This window comes from Thamnophis sirtalis, unplaced genomic scaffold (assembly GCF_051295495.1).
Source record: "Thamnophis sirtalis isolate CommonGarterSnake01/CBP01778 unplaced genomic scaffold, rThaSir2_p1.2 scaffold_8, whole genome shotgun sequence".
NCBI classification, from domain to species: domain Eukaryota; kingdom Metazoa; phylum Chordata; class Lepidosauria; order Squamata; family Natricidae; genus Thamnophis; species Thamnophis sirtalis.
Genome location: NW_028261388.1, coordinates 63107743 through 63124422, shown reverse-complemented (window position 1 = coordinate 63124422; position 16680 = coordinate 63107743). Strand labels below are relative to the sequence as shown.

General features: G+C 45.2%; 1 protein-coding gene across 1 annotated transcript in view; it reads right to left on the bottom strand.

Moving 5' to 3' along the window:
- CFAP47 (cilia and flagella associated protein 47) overlaps window positions 1–16680 on the bottom strand; it is a 583307-nt gene that overhangs the window by 521695 nt on the left and 44932 nt on the right. Inside the window, exons 10-11 of the mRNA XM_087721802.1 lie at window positions 8402–8612; window positions 7940–8092 (exon numbers count right to left, since the gene is read on the bottom strand). Coding sequence (XP_087577928.1) covers window positions 7940–8092; window positions 8402–8612 — 364 coding nt within the window. The remainder of the gene's footprint in view (window positions 1–7939; window positions 8093–8401; window positions 8613–16680) is intronic.

The window sequence follows — 16680 nt, the reverse complement described above, 5'->3', positions numbered from 1 at the left end:
AGTGGGAGAACTTGCACAATTGGTGGCTGACTAAATACTTTTTTGCCCCACTGTACCAGACACTTAGATTTTAAAACAGCTGATTTTAACAAACTCACAGCGAACTTGGGAAAGATTCTTTGGATGAAAAGTTTAAACAACTCAAGCAGCTTGGGAAACTCTGATCATAAAAGCCCATATCAGCACAACACTACTGAAAAAGAAAAACAAGAAATCCAAGAAGAAACCAGCATGGCTGCACAAAGATCTCTCTGACAAATTGAAAGACAAAAAGGACAAGTACAAAAAAATGGAAAGAGGGACACACAACTAAGACAGCAGCTAGCCAGAATCTGCAAAGACAAAGTCAGGAAAGCAAAGGCTCAGAATTTACAGATTTGCAACAAAAGTCAAAGATAATTTAAAAAACCCTTTCTTCCAACATATAAACAACAAGAAAAAATCAAGGAAACAGTTGGTCCACTAAAGAGAGAAGACAGCAAGGAAGTAACAGGCAACAGAGAGAAAGAGCTGCTTAACTCATTCTTTGCTTCAGTCTTCACACAAAAAGAAACTATAGCCCAACCTACCAGAAACATAACTGTCAATAACAGACTGGAAATAAAAGTTAAAACAAGCAGCAACAACAAAAAAACAGAGAAGACCTGTCTGATCTTGATTAATACAAATCACCAGGACCTGGCAGATTACATCCCAGTGTTCTAAAGGAGCTGGAAGATCCTGGAACACCAGGGAACTACCAGAGGACTGGAAAGAGCCGAGGTGGCGCAGTGGTTAAATGCAGCACTGCAGGCTACTTCAGCTGACTGCAGTTCTGCAGTTCGGCTGTTCAAATCTCACCGGCTCAGGGTTGACTCAGCCTTCCATCCTTCCGAGGTGGGTAAAATGAGGACCCGGATTGTTTTGGGGGGCAATATGCTGACTCTGTAAACCGCTTAGAGAGGGCTGAAAGCCCTATGAAGTGGTATATAAGTCTAACTGCTATTGCTATAAGAGCTGATGTGGTTTCCATCTTCAAAAAAAAGGGGGGGGACAGACCCAGAAAACTACAGACCAATCAGCCTAACATCAATACCCAGGAAGATATTGGAAAAGATAATAAAAAAGAGATCTGCCAACACTTAGAAACAAGTAAAGAAATAACTAGCAGTCAGCACGGGTTTGTTAAAAATAGAACATGCCAAACTAATCTTATTTAATTCTTCAACATAGTGACAAAATTAGTAGAGCAGCGAAATACTTAGACTTCAGCAAGGCATTCGACAGGGTAGATCATAATCTACTTTTCAAAAGCTAGAAAAAAGTGGGATAGATAGCTTCACCAAAAGATGGATTCACAACTGGCTGACAAACTGTACGCAACGAGTAGTGCTTAATGGAGCTAAGTCTACATGGAGAGAAGTCAGCAGTGGGATACCCCGTCTTAGGCCCAGTACTCTTCAATATCTTCATAAATGACTTAGATGAGGGAATAGAAGGGGAACTTACCAAATTTGCAGATAATACTAAGCTGGCAGAAATAGCTAACACCCTAGATGTTAGGCTCAAGATCCAGATGGATCTTGACAGACTTGAACACTGGGCCCTATCTAACATAATGAAATTCAATGTAGAGAAAAGTAAAGACCTACACTTAGGTAAGAAAAACCAAAATTATACATACAAACTGGGTGAAACCAGGTGTCAGATCCCTTACGTGATACTGCCATTCAATTGGGAGGGGGGGCACCTCGGAGTTAAATTACTAGCAGTATCTGTAACAACTGAGTTTTCCAACTAATTTCCTGTTGCTGGAAAGCTGGAGGTCCCAGCACCTCTGGAAGGATGTTTACGATGGCCATGTGGGATATCTTACTTTAATGTCAAGCTAGAGATAGCCATGGGAACGTGTGTTTAATTCAACTCTCAGGGCAGAAGAGTTAAGGAAAACATCTTCACACTTGTATATTGGCCAGAGTCTGCATTCTGTCAAAGGGGAGGGGTCATTATCAGCTTAATCCCACTTGCATTGCCTAAAGGGCTTCAGAGGCTCCTTTGCCTCTAATGGTTTTCCATTCTGCTTAATTAAAGATTCCTTTTGAAACAATCCATTTCAAGAGTCTTTTACTTTCTTAAGTTAGGAGAGGAGCCATTACATAAAGCAGCATCTGTGAATTGGTCAAGCAGGAGAGACGACATTTGCTCTACCGAGGGGACCCTGCAAACCATGTCTGAGCACAACAGCGAAAAAGGAGAAGCTGATTGCTGGAGGGAGATGACAACCCCTTCCCAACCAGAGATCTGTTCCATATACTCTGTCAGAGAGGATGAGGTGAGCCTAGAGGACCCCCAAAAAACCCAGCTGGTCAATCGGGATGGAAGACGGCTGGGATGGGAGATCCAGGGGAGTCACTCCTACCTGAGGGAGCCGAAACCCAGGGTGGAAAGTAAAGCTAGAAGCCCACTCTGACCAGGAGGAGCAAAATGAAGCCTCACTGAGAGAGGATCGCCTGAAGAGACAGGTAACCCAGTTGGTGATGGAGATTTTGGAAAATCTCAACATCCGGGGGGAGCCAGAACGGCAACCAAGAGGCGTGGGAAGGGCGGCAACTGCAGAGAGGCCAAAGGAGCTAACCCCCATCTGGGTCCTACTGATCAAGCAGAAGACACCGCAGCAACAGCTAGTAACCCAGAGAACCCTCCCCACCAGGTGGCGCATAGATTGGGAGGCACCCCCAACCAACCCCGAAACCTTCAATTAGAAAGGAAAACTCCCTCCCTTGGGGCGAAGTTGGATGGAAACCCAAAAAAATGAGATTCTTTGTGGCACACGTGCTCACCTACAGGCAAGAATACGGGCATGACTTTCCCAAAGAACCCAAGGATCCCGAGTGGTTACCCTAGCCCTGGAAGGAGCTGCCGCCTGATGGATGGTGACACTACATGATGCCAATGCACCAGAACTGCGGGACTTCGATCATTTCATGATGGCCCTGCCTGCACCGATGTTTCGAAGACCCCCTCGCAGACCGCAAAGCATGCGACCGCATTACAGTTGTGAAGCAGGTACGCCGGCCAGAGGCAGAGTATACCAAAAAATTCCGAGACTTGGAGTGTCGTGTGAACTGGCCAGAAGATATCCTGGTAAGCTGGTTCAAAAACGGGCTGAGTGATGACCTCTACAATGCCTGTGTGGTCCGAGGGACATTGAACCACCTACATGAGTGGTATCTCACTGCTGAAGAGGCAGAGTTTGACATGGCCAGGAACCAGTACCGATCAGGGCGAATGTGGAAGAAATCCCCACCCCAATTGAAGCAAGAGCCTTCAAACCCGCAAACGGCATTTTCTCCAAAACCCTCAGCCTGTTTCAAGTGTGGAAAAGAGGGGCACCGAGCTGCAGAATGCCGTTCTCAAGCACCGGCTAGGAAATCAGAGCACGCATTAGGGGGGAAATCTATAAAACCGGGCCAACGTGGGAAGGAAATGGCCCTGAGGAGCAGGGAGATAATAGAATCTCCACCCCTTCCCCTTTTTGAGGAGGATACCTCGGCCTCTCGGAAAGAGGAACCATACTCGTCCGGGAGCGATCCAAACCACTGGTAAGCAAACCAATTAAACCGCTTACCCTCCCCCTAAGACCATTTATCCACAACCAGGAGAGGGGGATAAAAATCTCTGCTTTAGTGGATTCAGGGTACACCTGTTCTTTGATCAGCCCAACCCTGGTAAGGGAGTTGAGGATTAATATAAGGAAGCTGAAGAGCCCCATAACTTTTTGCCAACTAGATGGGTCAATAGCAGGGGGGGGGGGAGCCAGCTTCATTTGCCACTGAGTCCCTACAGATTGGCATTGGAAGCCACAAAAGAAATACTTACATTTATAGTGGCACCGGGCATGGAATGGCCACTAGTTTTGGGTCTTGCATGGTTGAAAAAATAGAACCCCAAAATTAATTGGAAGCAAGACATCATAAGAGTGCAGATGCATGTAACCTCTGCTGAGAATCCAAAACAAGAAACTGAGTGGGCAGAGCACCAAGAAACAGCAATGCCTGCTTACACTATGCCAACCCAGGGCATACCCAAAGAATACAAGGACGGATGAGGTTTTTAGCTAAAAAGCCTCTGACGAGCTTCCCCACCACCCCACTGATTTTTGCGATAGAAATTCTACCCAGGGCCAAACTCCCTAAACCCAAGATGTATAGCATGTCTCCAAGGAAGCTGGAAGAACTGAGGACATTCATTGAGAAAAACCTAGCAAGGGGTTTCATTGAACTAGGCCGACCAAAATTGCAACCCCCGTGTTGTTTAGAGAGAAAAAAGATGGCTCTAAATGCCTCTGCATTGATTTTAGAAACTTAAATTCTATCAGTGTCTCATGAAGGATATGCTAGCACACCTCGCAAAAGGGAGAATTTTTGCAAAGCTGGATTTAAGGGAGGCTTACTACCGTATCCGAATTAAAAAGGGAGATGAATGGAAAACGGCATTTAACACCCCTCTGGGATGCTATCAATTTGGACTACAAGGGGCCCCTGCAGTGTTTATGCAATTAATTAGTGTTGCAGGAACACGTAAACAGCTACAAAGTTTCTTGGGATTTGCCAAATTTTACCGCCAGTTTACCCCTTTACCCAGATTGCTCTCCCCATCACCAAGCTCTTAAAAACGAAGGGGGAGGATAACACGAAACCGAAACAGCCTTTAAACTGGACAATGGAATGCCAAACTGCATTTGAAAAACTTAAACGACTGTTTTCAGCAGAGCCGATTCTAAAGCTCCCAGACACAGAGAAACCGTTCGTCATACAAGCGGATGCTAGCCATGTGGCAATAGGAGCGGTCCTGCTTCAGAAAAATGAGCAAGACAAATTACAACCATGCACTTACACATCCAAAAAATTGAATGAATCTGAGCAAAGGTGGGCCATTTGGCAGAAAGAGGGTTATGCAGTTCGATGGGCTCTTTTATCTTGGAGACATTTCCTAGAGGGGAGCAAGATCCCTTTTGAAGTCTGGACAGATCATAAAAATTTAGAAGCCCTAAAGACCCCAAGTAAACTCTCCCCAAAGTAAGTACGATGGGCTCAGTACTTTAAATGGTTTGAATTTATGGTCAGATACCTCCCAGGGGGGGGGGGATTTTCTGGCAGATGCACTATCCAGGAAACCACAATTCAATAATGTGAAGCCAGACCTAGTCAAACCCATGATACAACAAAATCAACTAGCTGCTAAAGTAACCACCAGATCCCAGGGGGAAAAAAACACATTGGAGGACAATGACACCACCAAAGCTTTTAAACAAGCTTTAACCACCAATGAATGGTTTTTGAGCCACAAAGATAGCTGCCTGATGAAAGATAACTTAGCTTGGGTGGGAGCGAAGTTGTATGTTCCAGCTAGCCAAAGACTGTACTTAATGGAAAGGTGCCATGACTCCAAATTGGCGGGACACTTTGGTTTGTAGAAAACTTTACATCTAATTAAAAGGCAATTTTGGTGGCGATCACTAAAAAAGGACATAGAGAGCTATGTAGCCAGCTGTCCAATTTGTGCGGCAGCTAAAATACGCCAAGGCAAAATGCCAGGGCTGTTACAGAAGGTAGCCGAGCCTTCAGCACCATGGAAGGAGATTGCTATGGATTTTATTGTCGAGCTACCAGAAAGCACAGGGAATACTGTCATTTGGGTCATAACAGACTTTTCAAAACAGACACATTTTATATTGTGACAAACGATTCCAATTGCAAAAAGTCTAGCCAAGTTATTCCTGATACACATTTATCGTCTTCATGGAGCCCCGCAGAGAATCATCTCTGACAGAGGGGTCCAATTCACCTCAAAAATTTTGGGGGCATTCTTAAACTTACTTGGCACCACCCAAGGACTGAGCTCCAATCACCATCCGTGTACCAATGGTCAAACTGAAAATTGGAACATGGTTCTAGAACAATACCTAAGATGTTTTATTAATTTTCAACAGGATAACTGGGTTGATCTTTTACCTTTTGCAGAAGTGGCCTTCAATAACACTGTGCACTCAAGCACTGGTTTCACCCCTTTTAGAGTAGCAACAGGCCAGGATTTCAACACCATGACTGAACTACCCACAGAAGAACCCACTATCCTCTCACTTAAAGAATGGATAGACAACCTATGAAACACATGGCCAGTAGTTAGATTAGCTTTACAGGAAGCTAGAGGCTTTTAAAAACCAAGCTGACAAAAAAAAGAGTAGACCCCAAACCTTTCCATGTTGGAGATAGAGTACACTTATCTACAAAATTCCTGAAGTCATTGCAGCCATCAAAGAAATTAGGGCCAAAGTTTAATTCCACTTGCATTGCCTAAAGGACTTCAGATGCTCCTTTGCCTCTAATGGTTTTCCATTCTGCTTAATTAAAGGTTCCTTTTGAAATAATCCATTTCAAGAGTCTTTAATTTCTTAAGTTAGGATAGGAGCCATTACACCAGGCTTAATACAGATGTGGGTTCCTACCAGTTCGCACCTATTCGGTAGAACCGGTTCGTCAAATCTACCGAACCGGTTAGAAAAGGTTCCACCAGTGGACCCAGAAAGCAGGCCACACCTACAGAAGATGTTCCAAATTTTTTTGAAACCCACCACTGGTCCTTGGATATGATTATTCTACACTATCATGCTCATATTTATAAAACTCAGTGCCTCTGTGAAAGGTAAGGATGACTACTGTGTTTGTGGTGCAATCAGAACATTGCGTGTATTGAAGTTGTTTTAACACAAACCAAAGAAGCCTTTTAAAAAACAAGTTTACATCATATTCTTATGCATGCCACTACTGTGTTTGAGGTAATTTAAGGTGGTTCTGACAAGTGTCGTCGGCATCTTCATATCCAGTCACATGGATGGCAAGCCACTCCCATCCGGTTACATGGGCGGCAAGCCACTCCCACAAAGGAGGCCACACCCACAGATTAGGTTCGAAGAATTTTTGAAACCCACCACTGGCTTTATAGCAGTGACTGTGAGAGGGACCTTGGAGTCTTCATGGACAACCAGCTAAACCAACAGTGGGCAGCAGCAGCCAAAAAAGCCAATGCAATCGTAAATTGCATTGACAGAGGGATACAATCAAGAGCAAGTGAGGTACTAATACCACTCTATAAAGCCCTAATAAGACCACACCTAGAGTCCTGCATCCAGTTTTGGTCACCACACTATAAAAAAGATGTTGAGACTCTAGAAAAAGTGCAGAGTAGAGCAACCAGGATGATTAGGGGACTGGAGTCTAAAACATATGAAGAATGGTTACAGGAACTGGGCATGGCTAGTCTACTGAAGAGAAGGACCAGAAGATACATGATAGCAGTGTTCCAATATTTGAAGGGCTACCACAGAGAGGAGTGGGTCAAGCTATTTCCAAAGCATCTGAAGGCCAGACAAGGAATAATGGATGGAAACTGACCAAGGAGAGATTCAACCTAGAAACAAGGAGGAACTTATTGAGTGAGAACAATCAACCAGTAGAACAGCTTGCTTTCGGAAGTTGTTGGGGCTTCAGCACTTGAGACTTTCAAGAAGAGATTGGACTGCCATTTGTCAGAAATGGTATAGGATCTCCTGCTTGAGTGGGGGAGGGGGTGCTGGACGGCATGCACATGCTGACAGTTGATGGCTGGGAAGCCAGCAAATATGGCTCCGTGTGCCACCTGTGGCACACATGCCATAGGTTCGTCATCACGGCCTTGGAGTTTCACCGAACCCCAGCTGAGAAACACTGTCATAAATGATTTCAGGAAAAGACACAACTATTTTGAAAGACTACAGACTCTTTCTGCCTCTATTTTTTGAAGCATTGTTTTCCAAATGCTTAGTAGAATAAGTGGATATTTAAAGTCATTCGAATAAGTAAAGATATATAATAAATATTTCAGTATTATAGATTGTGTATTTAATCTAGAAGCAACTTACTGAGCTTCTTTTTTTTTTAAACGGACTTTTCTTAAATTGTGAATGTAGTCTGCGTAGTACTTTGTATTCATTTGCTTTTCCAGTTCTTCATATACTGTGTAAGAGAACTCTGGATCTATGTAACAATATCTGGAAGTTTTTGTGAAAATAGTCCTAAATCAGAACAATGATATATAACTTTATCACTACATGGAATATTTAAATATACATTGAAGATACAAAATATTAGTCCTTTTACACACACACACACACACACACACACGGACACACACACACATGGGGACACACACACATGGACAAAATAATTGGAATTTAATTTAACAGCACATATACTTCTGCATAAATAAAAATCACTAATAGAAGATAATAAATTTCCAATATAAAAATAATATTCACTATGGCAAAAAAATCATATAAAATAATAAACATAATATGTCTCAAGATCATCATTATTTATATTACCTGTAATCCTTATTCCACTCAGCAGGTCGTATGCTGGCTGGACGATCATTGGGCACAGCTACTAGTTCATTGCTTAAGTTCCTATTAATCCGGTGAGCATGTAATTGTGTTTTATCTGCCTTAAGTAGTGCTATTCGTGCAACATCACTCTGTTGATCCCCCTTGTTAGCTATAAATATCCCAGTAGCATTGGAAATCAATGGGGGTAAACCTTGAGACAGGATTTTAAAAAAAAGCGTATTATATAGGACAAGCAAACCAAAATATAAATTATTATATTTTATTACACAAATTCTATAATACTTAATTCACAGTAACATTTTATTCAGTTAAGAATCATATCTGAGCTTCCTGTGGTCGTGCAGCCTGAAGAGCAGCTCTTTTGAGTAGCTCCAGCCCCGAGATCGCGTTACACTGTTTGGACAGCGTATATCAGCCGTCTGACAGATTGATAACCCTTTCCTCGGGTGAAGAGGAAAGGGGAGACCTGCTGAGCTTGGGGAGAGCTCCATTAACCCCGCAGGAGATAATTCTGGGGTGTGGAAGGCACGAGCCCCCCTGTAACTCGGCAAACTCCACACCCGGGACTCATTCTGCTTTTCCGCAGAAACCAAGGCTCATGATCATCCCTGCTCAACGTTTGATTTACATCTGAGCAAAAAGCAAGCAGAGCAGATACTGGAGAATTTACAACTGTAGGTATATGTAAACTTTAACTCCATTTTCTAGAAATTCCTTCTATTAAAACTAATGAGACAGAAGATAAAATGGCGCCGGAGTCTTGAAGGTGGGGCCGAATCGTAATTTAACAATCTACTACAGAGCTTAAAATCACTTAAAGCAGCATTGATTTATTAGCAAGCTACAAGAGTAATAATTGGAATAAAATGTTTGTTTGGACTTAATAATTTGGTGGAAGATAAGGTTGATTGAAGGTTAGAAATGGCTTCAAAACAAGTTAAAACAACAATGGCCTCGAAGAGTGCTGGAAGCTCTCCAGCCCCGACAAATAAATTACAGTCATTACTACTCCCTCTCCTCCTGCTGGAGAAGTTTTAACCCAGGAGGTGCTGCAAAGAGTTTTAAATGATGCTCTAAAAGACCATGCAGCTGCTTTAGAACTTAAAATACAAGAAAAGGTTTCTGCTGCCTTCAAGGAGGTCTCGGAGGAGATTTTGGAGATTAAAGAGTTAATTCAGATTTGCAACCAAGAGATCAAAAAAGATATTGTGGAAGCCTTTAAAGGCTTGTCTGGCTACGTATCTTTATTGGATGATAAAGTGAAAAAATTAACGAGTCTAATGTTAATTTAGCAAATAAAGTGGAGGAAGTCCAAAACAAGGTTCACGATGCAGAAACTGAAATCACAATGCTACAATATAGGCAGATGGAACTTGCTCTGAGAATAAGAAGCCTTAAAGAGAATAATCAAGAAAACCTGAAGGAGATTCTTTCAGAAGCCTTTGATCAATTAGTAAGTCAACCAAGAAAGGACTATGACTGGCAAATAGACAAAATATACCACATTAACTCATGGATTGCCAGACAGAAATAACTCCCAAGAGAGTTGTAGTCTACTTTGCCACAAGGAATATAAGGAACTTGATACTACAAGAGTCCTATAAAACCAAGCTGCAGATTGAGGGCCAGGAGGTGATCGTTTTGAAGGAAATCCCACCCAAAATGCTGTGATCCTGGAAAGACTATGCATTCCTAGTGGACAAACTCAAAAACCACCAGCTACAATACAGATGGGAGGCCCCAGCCGGATTAGTGGTCAACTACCTGGGACAAAGACACCGACTTAACTCAGTTTGGAAGGCCAGAGATTTTTACAGCAACATACTAAAGGCTGGTTATCCCTCATCTCCAGGATCTAGAGAAAGGGAGCAAGCAGGAGAGGCCTGACAGCAAGATGCCCAAGGATCATTGGAGGTGGCCCATGTTTTGAATCCTCTGGCAGAGTTAGAAGGAGTCAAGGAGCAAAGACAAACCCGAGTGGCTATCAGACGTAAGGAACAAGAACTAAAGATGCAACAAGCCCAGACAACGGCTCAAGAAGCCATAAATATTAGCTCAGAAGCGGAGGGAGGAGCCAGGCGGAAAATCAAATTACAGGATTTTCAGGTGGCTCTTAAAAAGCTTCAGGGAGCTAAAGATCACAATTAAATTTTTAACTTGGAATGTCAATGGCTTAAATTCACCACAGAAAAGGAAAAAAATAAAACATTATTTGAAACAATTCAAAAATGATGTAATTTGCCTGCAAGAAACACATATTAGAACAAATGACCAGAAATATTTGATGAATGCAAGACTCGGACAACATTTCGTGGCCTCTGCCTCGGAGAAGAAAAATGGTATAGTTATATACCTAAGAAAGGACATAAAGGCTGAACTAACTGAAGCAGACTCTCAAGGAAGATATATTGCAATAGAACTATTTGTCAGGCCTGCATTTATATTCCTTTTAGAATTTTGGCCTGCCACACTTTCTATTATTTCATTATGCTGTTTCTTTAAGTATAGTCAATGGGAGGGGGGATTAGAAGGAGTAGAATTGTGGAATGTATTGTTTTCATTCTTTGCTAGAAGTCAAGGTCATCCTTTGTCTCCGCACTTTCACACCTGACCGGAAGAAGCTTGGCATGGCCGCCAGCATGGAAGTTTAAGTTTAAGTTTAATGGAATTTATATGCTGCCCAATCCCGAAGGACTTCGGGCGGCTTACAAAAAGAAGAGGAAGAAAGAAGAAGAAATAAATAATAAAAAAGACAGATTTAAAATCACAACATGCATTCGTTCTAATCGGGGCTGGACCTCAACAGTGAGGTCAACAGCCCCAGGCCTGCCGGACAGCCAGGTTTTAACAGCTTTCCTGAAGGCCATGAGAGCGGGTAAGGTCCGGATCTCTGGGGGTAGCTCATCCCCACGGGTCGGAGCAGCCACAGAGAAGGCTCTCCTCCGGGGAGCCGCCAGCCAACATTGTCTGGCTGACGGCATCTGAAGGAGGCCCAATCTGTGTGATTTCACTGGCCGCTGGGAGGTATGTGGCAGTAGGTGGTCTCACAGGTACGCTGGCCCTAAGCCATGTAGGGCTTTAAAAATAATAACCAACACCCTGAATTGCATCCGGAGACCAATTGGTAGCCAGCGCAGCTCGTGGAGGACAAGTGTAACGTGGGTGTACCTCAGTACACCCAATATCGCTCGTGCGGCCACATTCTGGACCAGCTGCAGTCTCCGAAGGCATTTCAAAGGTAGCCCCATGTAGAGCGCATTGCAATAATCTAGCCTTGAGGTGACAAGGGCGTGAGTAACCGTTTGAAGTGCCTTCGGATCCAAATAGGGCCGCAATTGGTGCACCAGGTGAACCTGGGCAAAGGCCCCCCCTGGTCACAGCCGACAGATGGTGTTCCAGTGTCAGCTGCGAATCCAGGAGGACTCCCAAATTGGGGGCCCTCTCTGAGGGGTGTAAATTTTCACCCCCCAGGATTAAGGATGGACTGACTAGGCTGTCCTTCGGGGGCAGCATCCAAAGCCACTCAGTCTTATAGGGATTGAGTACAAGTATGTTCATCCCCATCCAGATCCTGACAGCTTCCAGGCATCGGCACATCACGTCCGCCGCTACACTGAGCTGGCACGGGGCAGAGAGATACAGTTGCGTATCATCTGCATATTGATGATATTTTATCCCGTGCTGTCGTATGATCTCGCCCAGCGACTTCATGTAGATGTTAAATAGCAGGGGGGACAAGACCAAACCCTGTTGCACACCGCATTTAAGGGGCCTAGGGGTCGACCTTTGCCCCCCGACCAACACTGACTGCGACCTGTCAGAGAGGTAAGAGGAGAACCACCGTAAAACGGTGTCTCTCACTCCCACCTCCTCCAGCCGTCGCAGAAGGATACCATGGTCGATGGTATTGAAGGCCGCTGAGAGGTCAAGAAGCACCAGGATAGAGGAATGTCCTCTATCCCTAGCCCGCCAGAGATCATCGGTCAGTGCGACCAAAACAGTTTCCGTGCTGTACCCAGGCCTGAAACCAGACTGAAAGGAGTCTAGATAATCCGCTTCAATCAAGGTCCGTCGGAGTTGAAGCACCACCTTCTCGACAACCTTCCCCAGAAAAGGAAGGTTGGAGGCAGGACGATAGTTCTTGAGAATAGCTGGGTCCAGAGAAGGCTTCTTGAGGGGGGGGTCTTACCACCGCTTCCTTTAATGATTGTGGGAAAGACCCCTCCTGCAAAGATGCGTTCATAATCGTCTGGAGCCAGCCTCGTGTTACCTCTCAGCTGGTCGAAACCAGCCAAGAGGGGCACGGGTCCAATAAACAGGTGGAGGCACTCATTGCTCCCATGGCCTTGTCCACTTCCTCAGGGGTGACAAACTCAAACTCATCCCAGCAAATCCGATTAAGACTCTCCCTTGGCCAGCGTCGCTCTAGGCGTCTCTTTTGGCGCTTCATCTCCCGGAGTTCCTCAGTGAACCAAGGTGCCCTCCTGGATCCACTGCCATGGAGAGGCCTCAAAGGCACAATCTGATCCAGTGCCTCAGCCGCCGCAACATTCCAGGCAGCGACCAAGGACTCCGTCAGATTGTGGACAAGGGAGTCAGGTATCCCTCCAAGCTCCCTCTGAAATCCCTCCGGGTCCGTCACCGCCTGGGACGGAACCACTTAATCGGCTCCACCTCCCTGCAATGGGGGAGTAGCATCCTAAAGTCAAGCCTCAGCAAGGAGTGATTTGACCATGACAAGGGCAAGATCTCTATTCCCCTTAACTCTAGATCACGTCTTCACTGCCCCAAGAGAAATACAAGGTCGAGTGTGTTTCCTGCTCTATGAGTTGGACCCTGAACTACTTGGGTCAAGTCCATGGTTGTCATGGAAGCCATGAACTCCTGTGCCCCGTCAGAGTGTTCACCAAGAGATGGCAGATTAAAGTCCCCCAGTACCATTAGTCTGGGGAACTCCACCGCCAACCTGGCTACTGCCTCTAGGAGCACAGGCAGGGCTATCGTGACGCAGCTGGGAGGTAAGTACATCAAGAACAAGCCCAATTAAACTCCTAGGTCCAACTTCAAGAGGAGAGACTCACACCCCACAATCTCTGGGGCAGGGATCCTGCGAGGAGCTAACAACCTTCGGATGATAACTGCCACTCCCCCACCCCTTCTCTGATGTCGTGGTTGGTGGAGCACCTGGAACCCATCTGGGCACATTTCTGAGAGGGGGATTCCTCCCTCTTGGCCCAGCCAGGTTTCCAGTTATACATGCCAGGTCTGCCTCCTCATCTAATATTAAGTCCCAGACGAGGGGAGCTTTGTTCACCACAGACCTGGCATTTAGCAACAGCAACCTGAGACCAGGGCCCTGATCTCCTCTGCTACCAGGTCCTTGAGTTGAGCCTGAGGCGCTGGAATAAGGAATCGCTGTAATGTAGCGAGTCCTTCTTCCCCGGTAATGGCTAGCCCTATAGCTCCCGTCATATCTGCCCCTCCCGGTCGTAACCAAAATGCTCTGACCCTCCCCCATCCCCATAGACCCTCCCCCCTTCCCAATGGCCCCCATTCTTCCCAGCAGGCCACACACACCATTCACTCCAGGACGGGGGGCGAATCTGGGCCCCCATCCACTTCTGCTTCTGCACTCAGTGGAGGGGGCTCCAGGTCGCACTCCCGGTCCTATCATATGCACCAATCAGACACTCTCCTCATCCACACCCCACAATAATCATTAAAATACAGTACAACAATGCAATAATTAATTAAGTTAAAAAGTGGGCACATTCTCTCTCACATTCATACATTCATGCACTGAGCAAACTGGCTAAAAACACAGATCTTAAATACGCAAAAGGCAGTCAGCGCAAGTTTGAAGTGGCTGGGGCCGGTAGTGGTTTGGGAGGGAAGGGTTCCTCGCTCTTCTCTCCTGCAGGGCCTGGAAGAATGTCTGAAAGTCTGAGGCGGCTGAGGGAGTTGGCGCCAGTTGGAGGGGGGGCAGGCTTCCCATCCCCGTCTTCCTCATCCCCCGTCCTCTGCAATGGTTGTGAGTCACAGGGCGGAACGCAAGGCAGCCGGCATGGCAGAAGTTCCCTATGGCCGCTGCAGCAGCCAGAGTGGTGAGCAAAGAAGGTCCCCCGCGGTGGCGTTGTCCAAGAAGGCCCCCCGCAGTGGCGTTGTCCCAGGGGCCGAAGCGGAGAAGAAGCAGAGGCCACGTCTGGAAACAGGAGCGGTGGAGGAAGATGGCCGTTCAGTCTCAGGGCACACCGGCTCCCCGGAATGGCGGCGTCGAGGCCGAGGCAGCCAGAGAGGGCGGCGCCGCCCAAAGAGCTGCGCCAGGGACAGGAGTGGACGGCAGCGGCAGCAGCGGAGGAAGCTGACCGAGGCCGCAGCAGCCAGAGTGTCAGGCAGAGAAGGTCCTGCGACTGTGTCGCCCGAGAAGCCCTGCAGCGGCGGTGGCAGAGGAGGCCGGTCGCCCAGTCCTATGGCACACCGACAGAGACTCACCGGCTCCTCGAGGCAGCGGAGCACAGGCTCAGCAGCCAAGGCACAGCGGCTCCCCGAGGCAGCGGGGCCGAGGTCGCGGTGGTCGGAACAGGAGTCGTCCTCCAAGAGCAGCACCATCCAAGAGCAACGCTCTTCCAGGTAGCCGCTTCTCCAAAACCTCTTGTGTTGTTCTTGAAGAGTTCTTCACTTCACTGCAATTTCTAGGCTTCGGTTCTGTTTATTTTTGGCCATTTTTCCCTCTTGAAACCTGAGCGGCAAAGCTCAGGCAGCCATCTTCCTTGCGCATGCACAAGATTGGACCATGTGATGGACCGTGGGTGTGGGGACAAGATCATGAACTTTTAACTGGGTGGAATTCTGATGCCATTTCCAGTATTGGGATTAACACAGATGTGCCTAAAATGTCTGTCTTATTAAATTGGAACAAAGAGGATCATTTTGCCTTGGACTCTGATTTAATTCTGCATGATACTTGGAACGCTGACACTATTATTAGAAGGGAAAAAGATACTCTTAATGGGAGTATATGCCCCTAATCAACAACAAGAAAAATTATACAAGATGCTCCGTACCAAGTCAATACAATGGGACTATAGATCCTGCATATTAATGAGTGACTGGAATGGAGTTTTGGATACCAAGAAAGATAAGAAGGGTCTTTTGCAAAATATCCAAACACGTGCGAAACTACCTAAGTCTTTCTTCGATATGATGGATGATTTGGAGCTAAGAGATATTTGGCGAGAAAGGAACGCTAAAGAACAGGACTTTACATTCTTTTCTGATAGACATCAATCTTTTTCTAGGATTGACTTTATACTAACTATAAATGATTTGCTTTCTAAGGTAAAGAAGACAAAGATATGTTCCAGAGCCTTAACAGATCATAACCCAGTCTGGATGGAATTGGAATATGGGAAGGAATCTAGAAGGTGTTGGAGGTTAAATGAAAATTTATTTAGATATGAGAAAAATGTCAATGAATGTAAAAAATTGCTGAGAGAATATTTTCTTTTTAATATGAACAAGGGTACATCTATGGAAATGGTTTGGGATGCAAGCAAAGTGTATATGAGAGGAGTCCTAATAAATGTAAATAAGCTACATAGACGTAGACAGGGGGGAAAAAGAAAGGAACTAGAGGAAGAGATAAAGAAGAAAGAGCAGGAGTTAATATCCAACCCAGGTGACAAGAAGACAAAAGAGGCAATTACCCTATTACGAGCGCAATTTAATATGTTGATGTCAGATCAGGTGGCTACTAACTTGTTATATGCTAAACATAATACTTTTTGCAATGCAAACAAATCAGGCAGATGGTTAGCATATATGACGAGGAAAAAACAAAAATCTTGTACTATACAAAAAATATATTATAAAGGCAAAGAAGTTCATCAACAGGATATGATCCAAAAGGCCTTCTTAGAATTTTATGCAGGACTGTACACGGGTGATAAAATACAAGGTTTAGATATAGATAGATACTTGGAGAAAGAAAAAATACCTATAGTTAAAGATGAGCAAAGGGAGAGATTGAACCAACCAATAACTTTGGAAGAAATCCTCCAGGTAATTAAACAGTTAAAAGCTGGGAAAGCACCGGGCACAGATGGTTTGACAGCGGTTTACTATAAAAATTTACAATTAGAAATGATAGAACCTCTTAAGGAATTATTTAGCAGAATCCAAATGGAAGGAAAGGTACCTCCATCTTGGAGAACAGCTTTTATATCCTTTATTACCAAAGAAGATCAAGATCTTAGCCA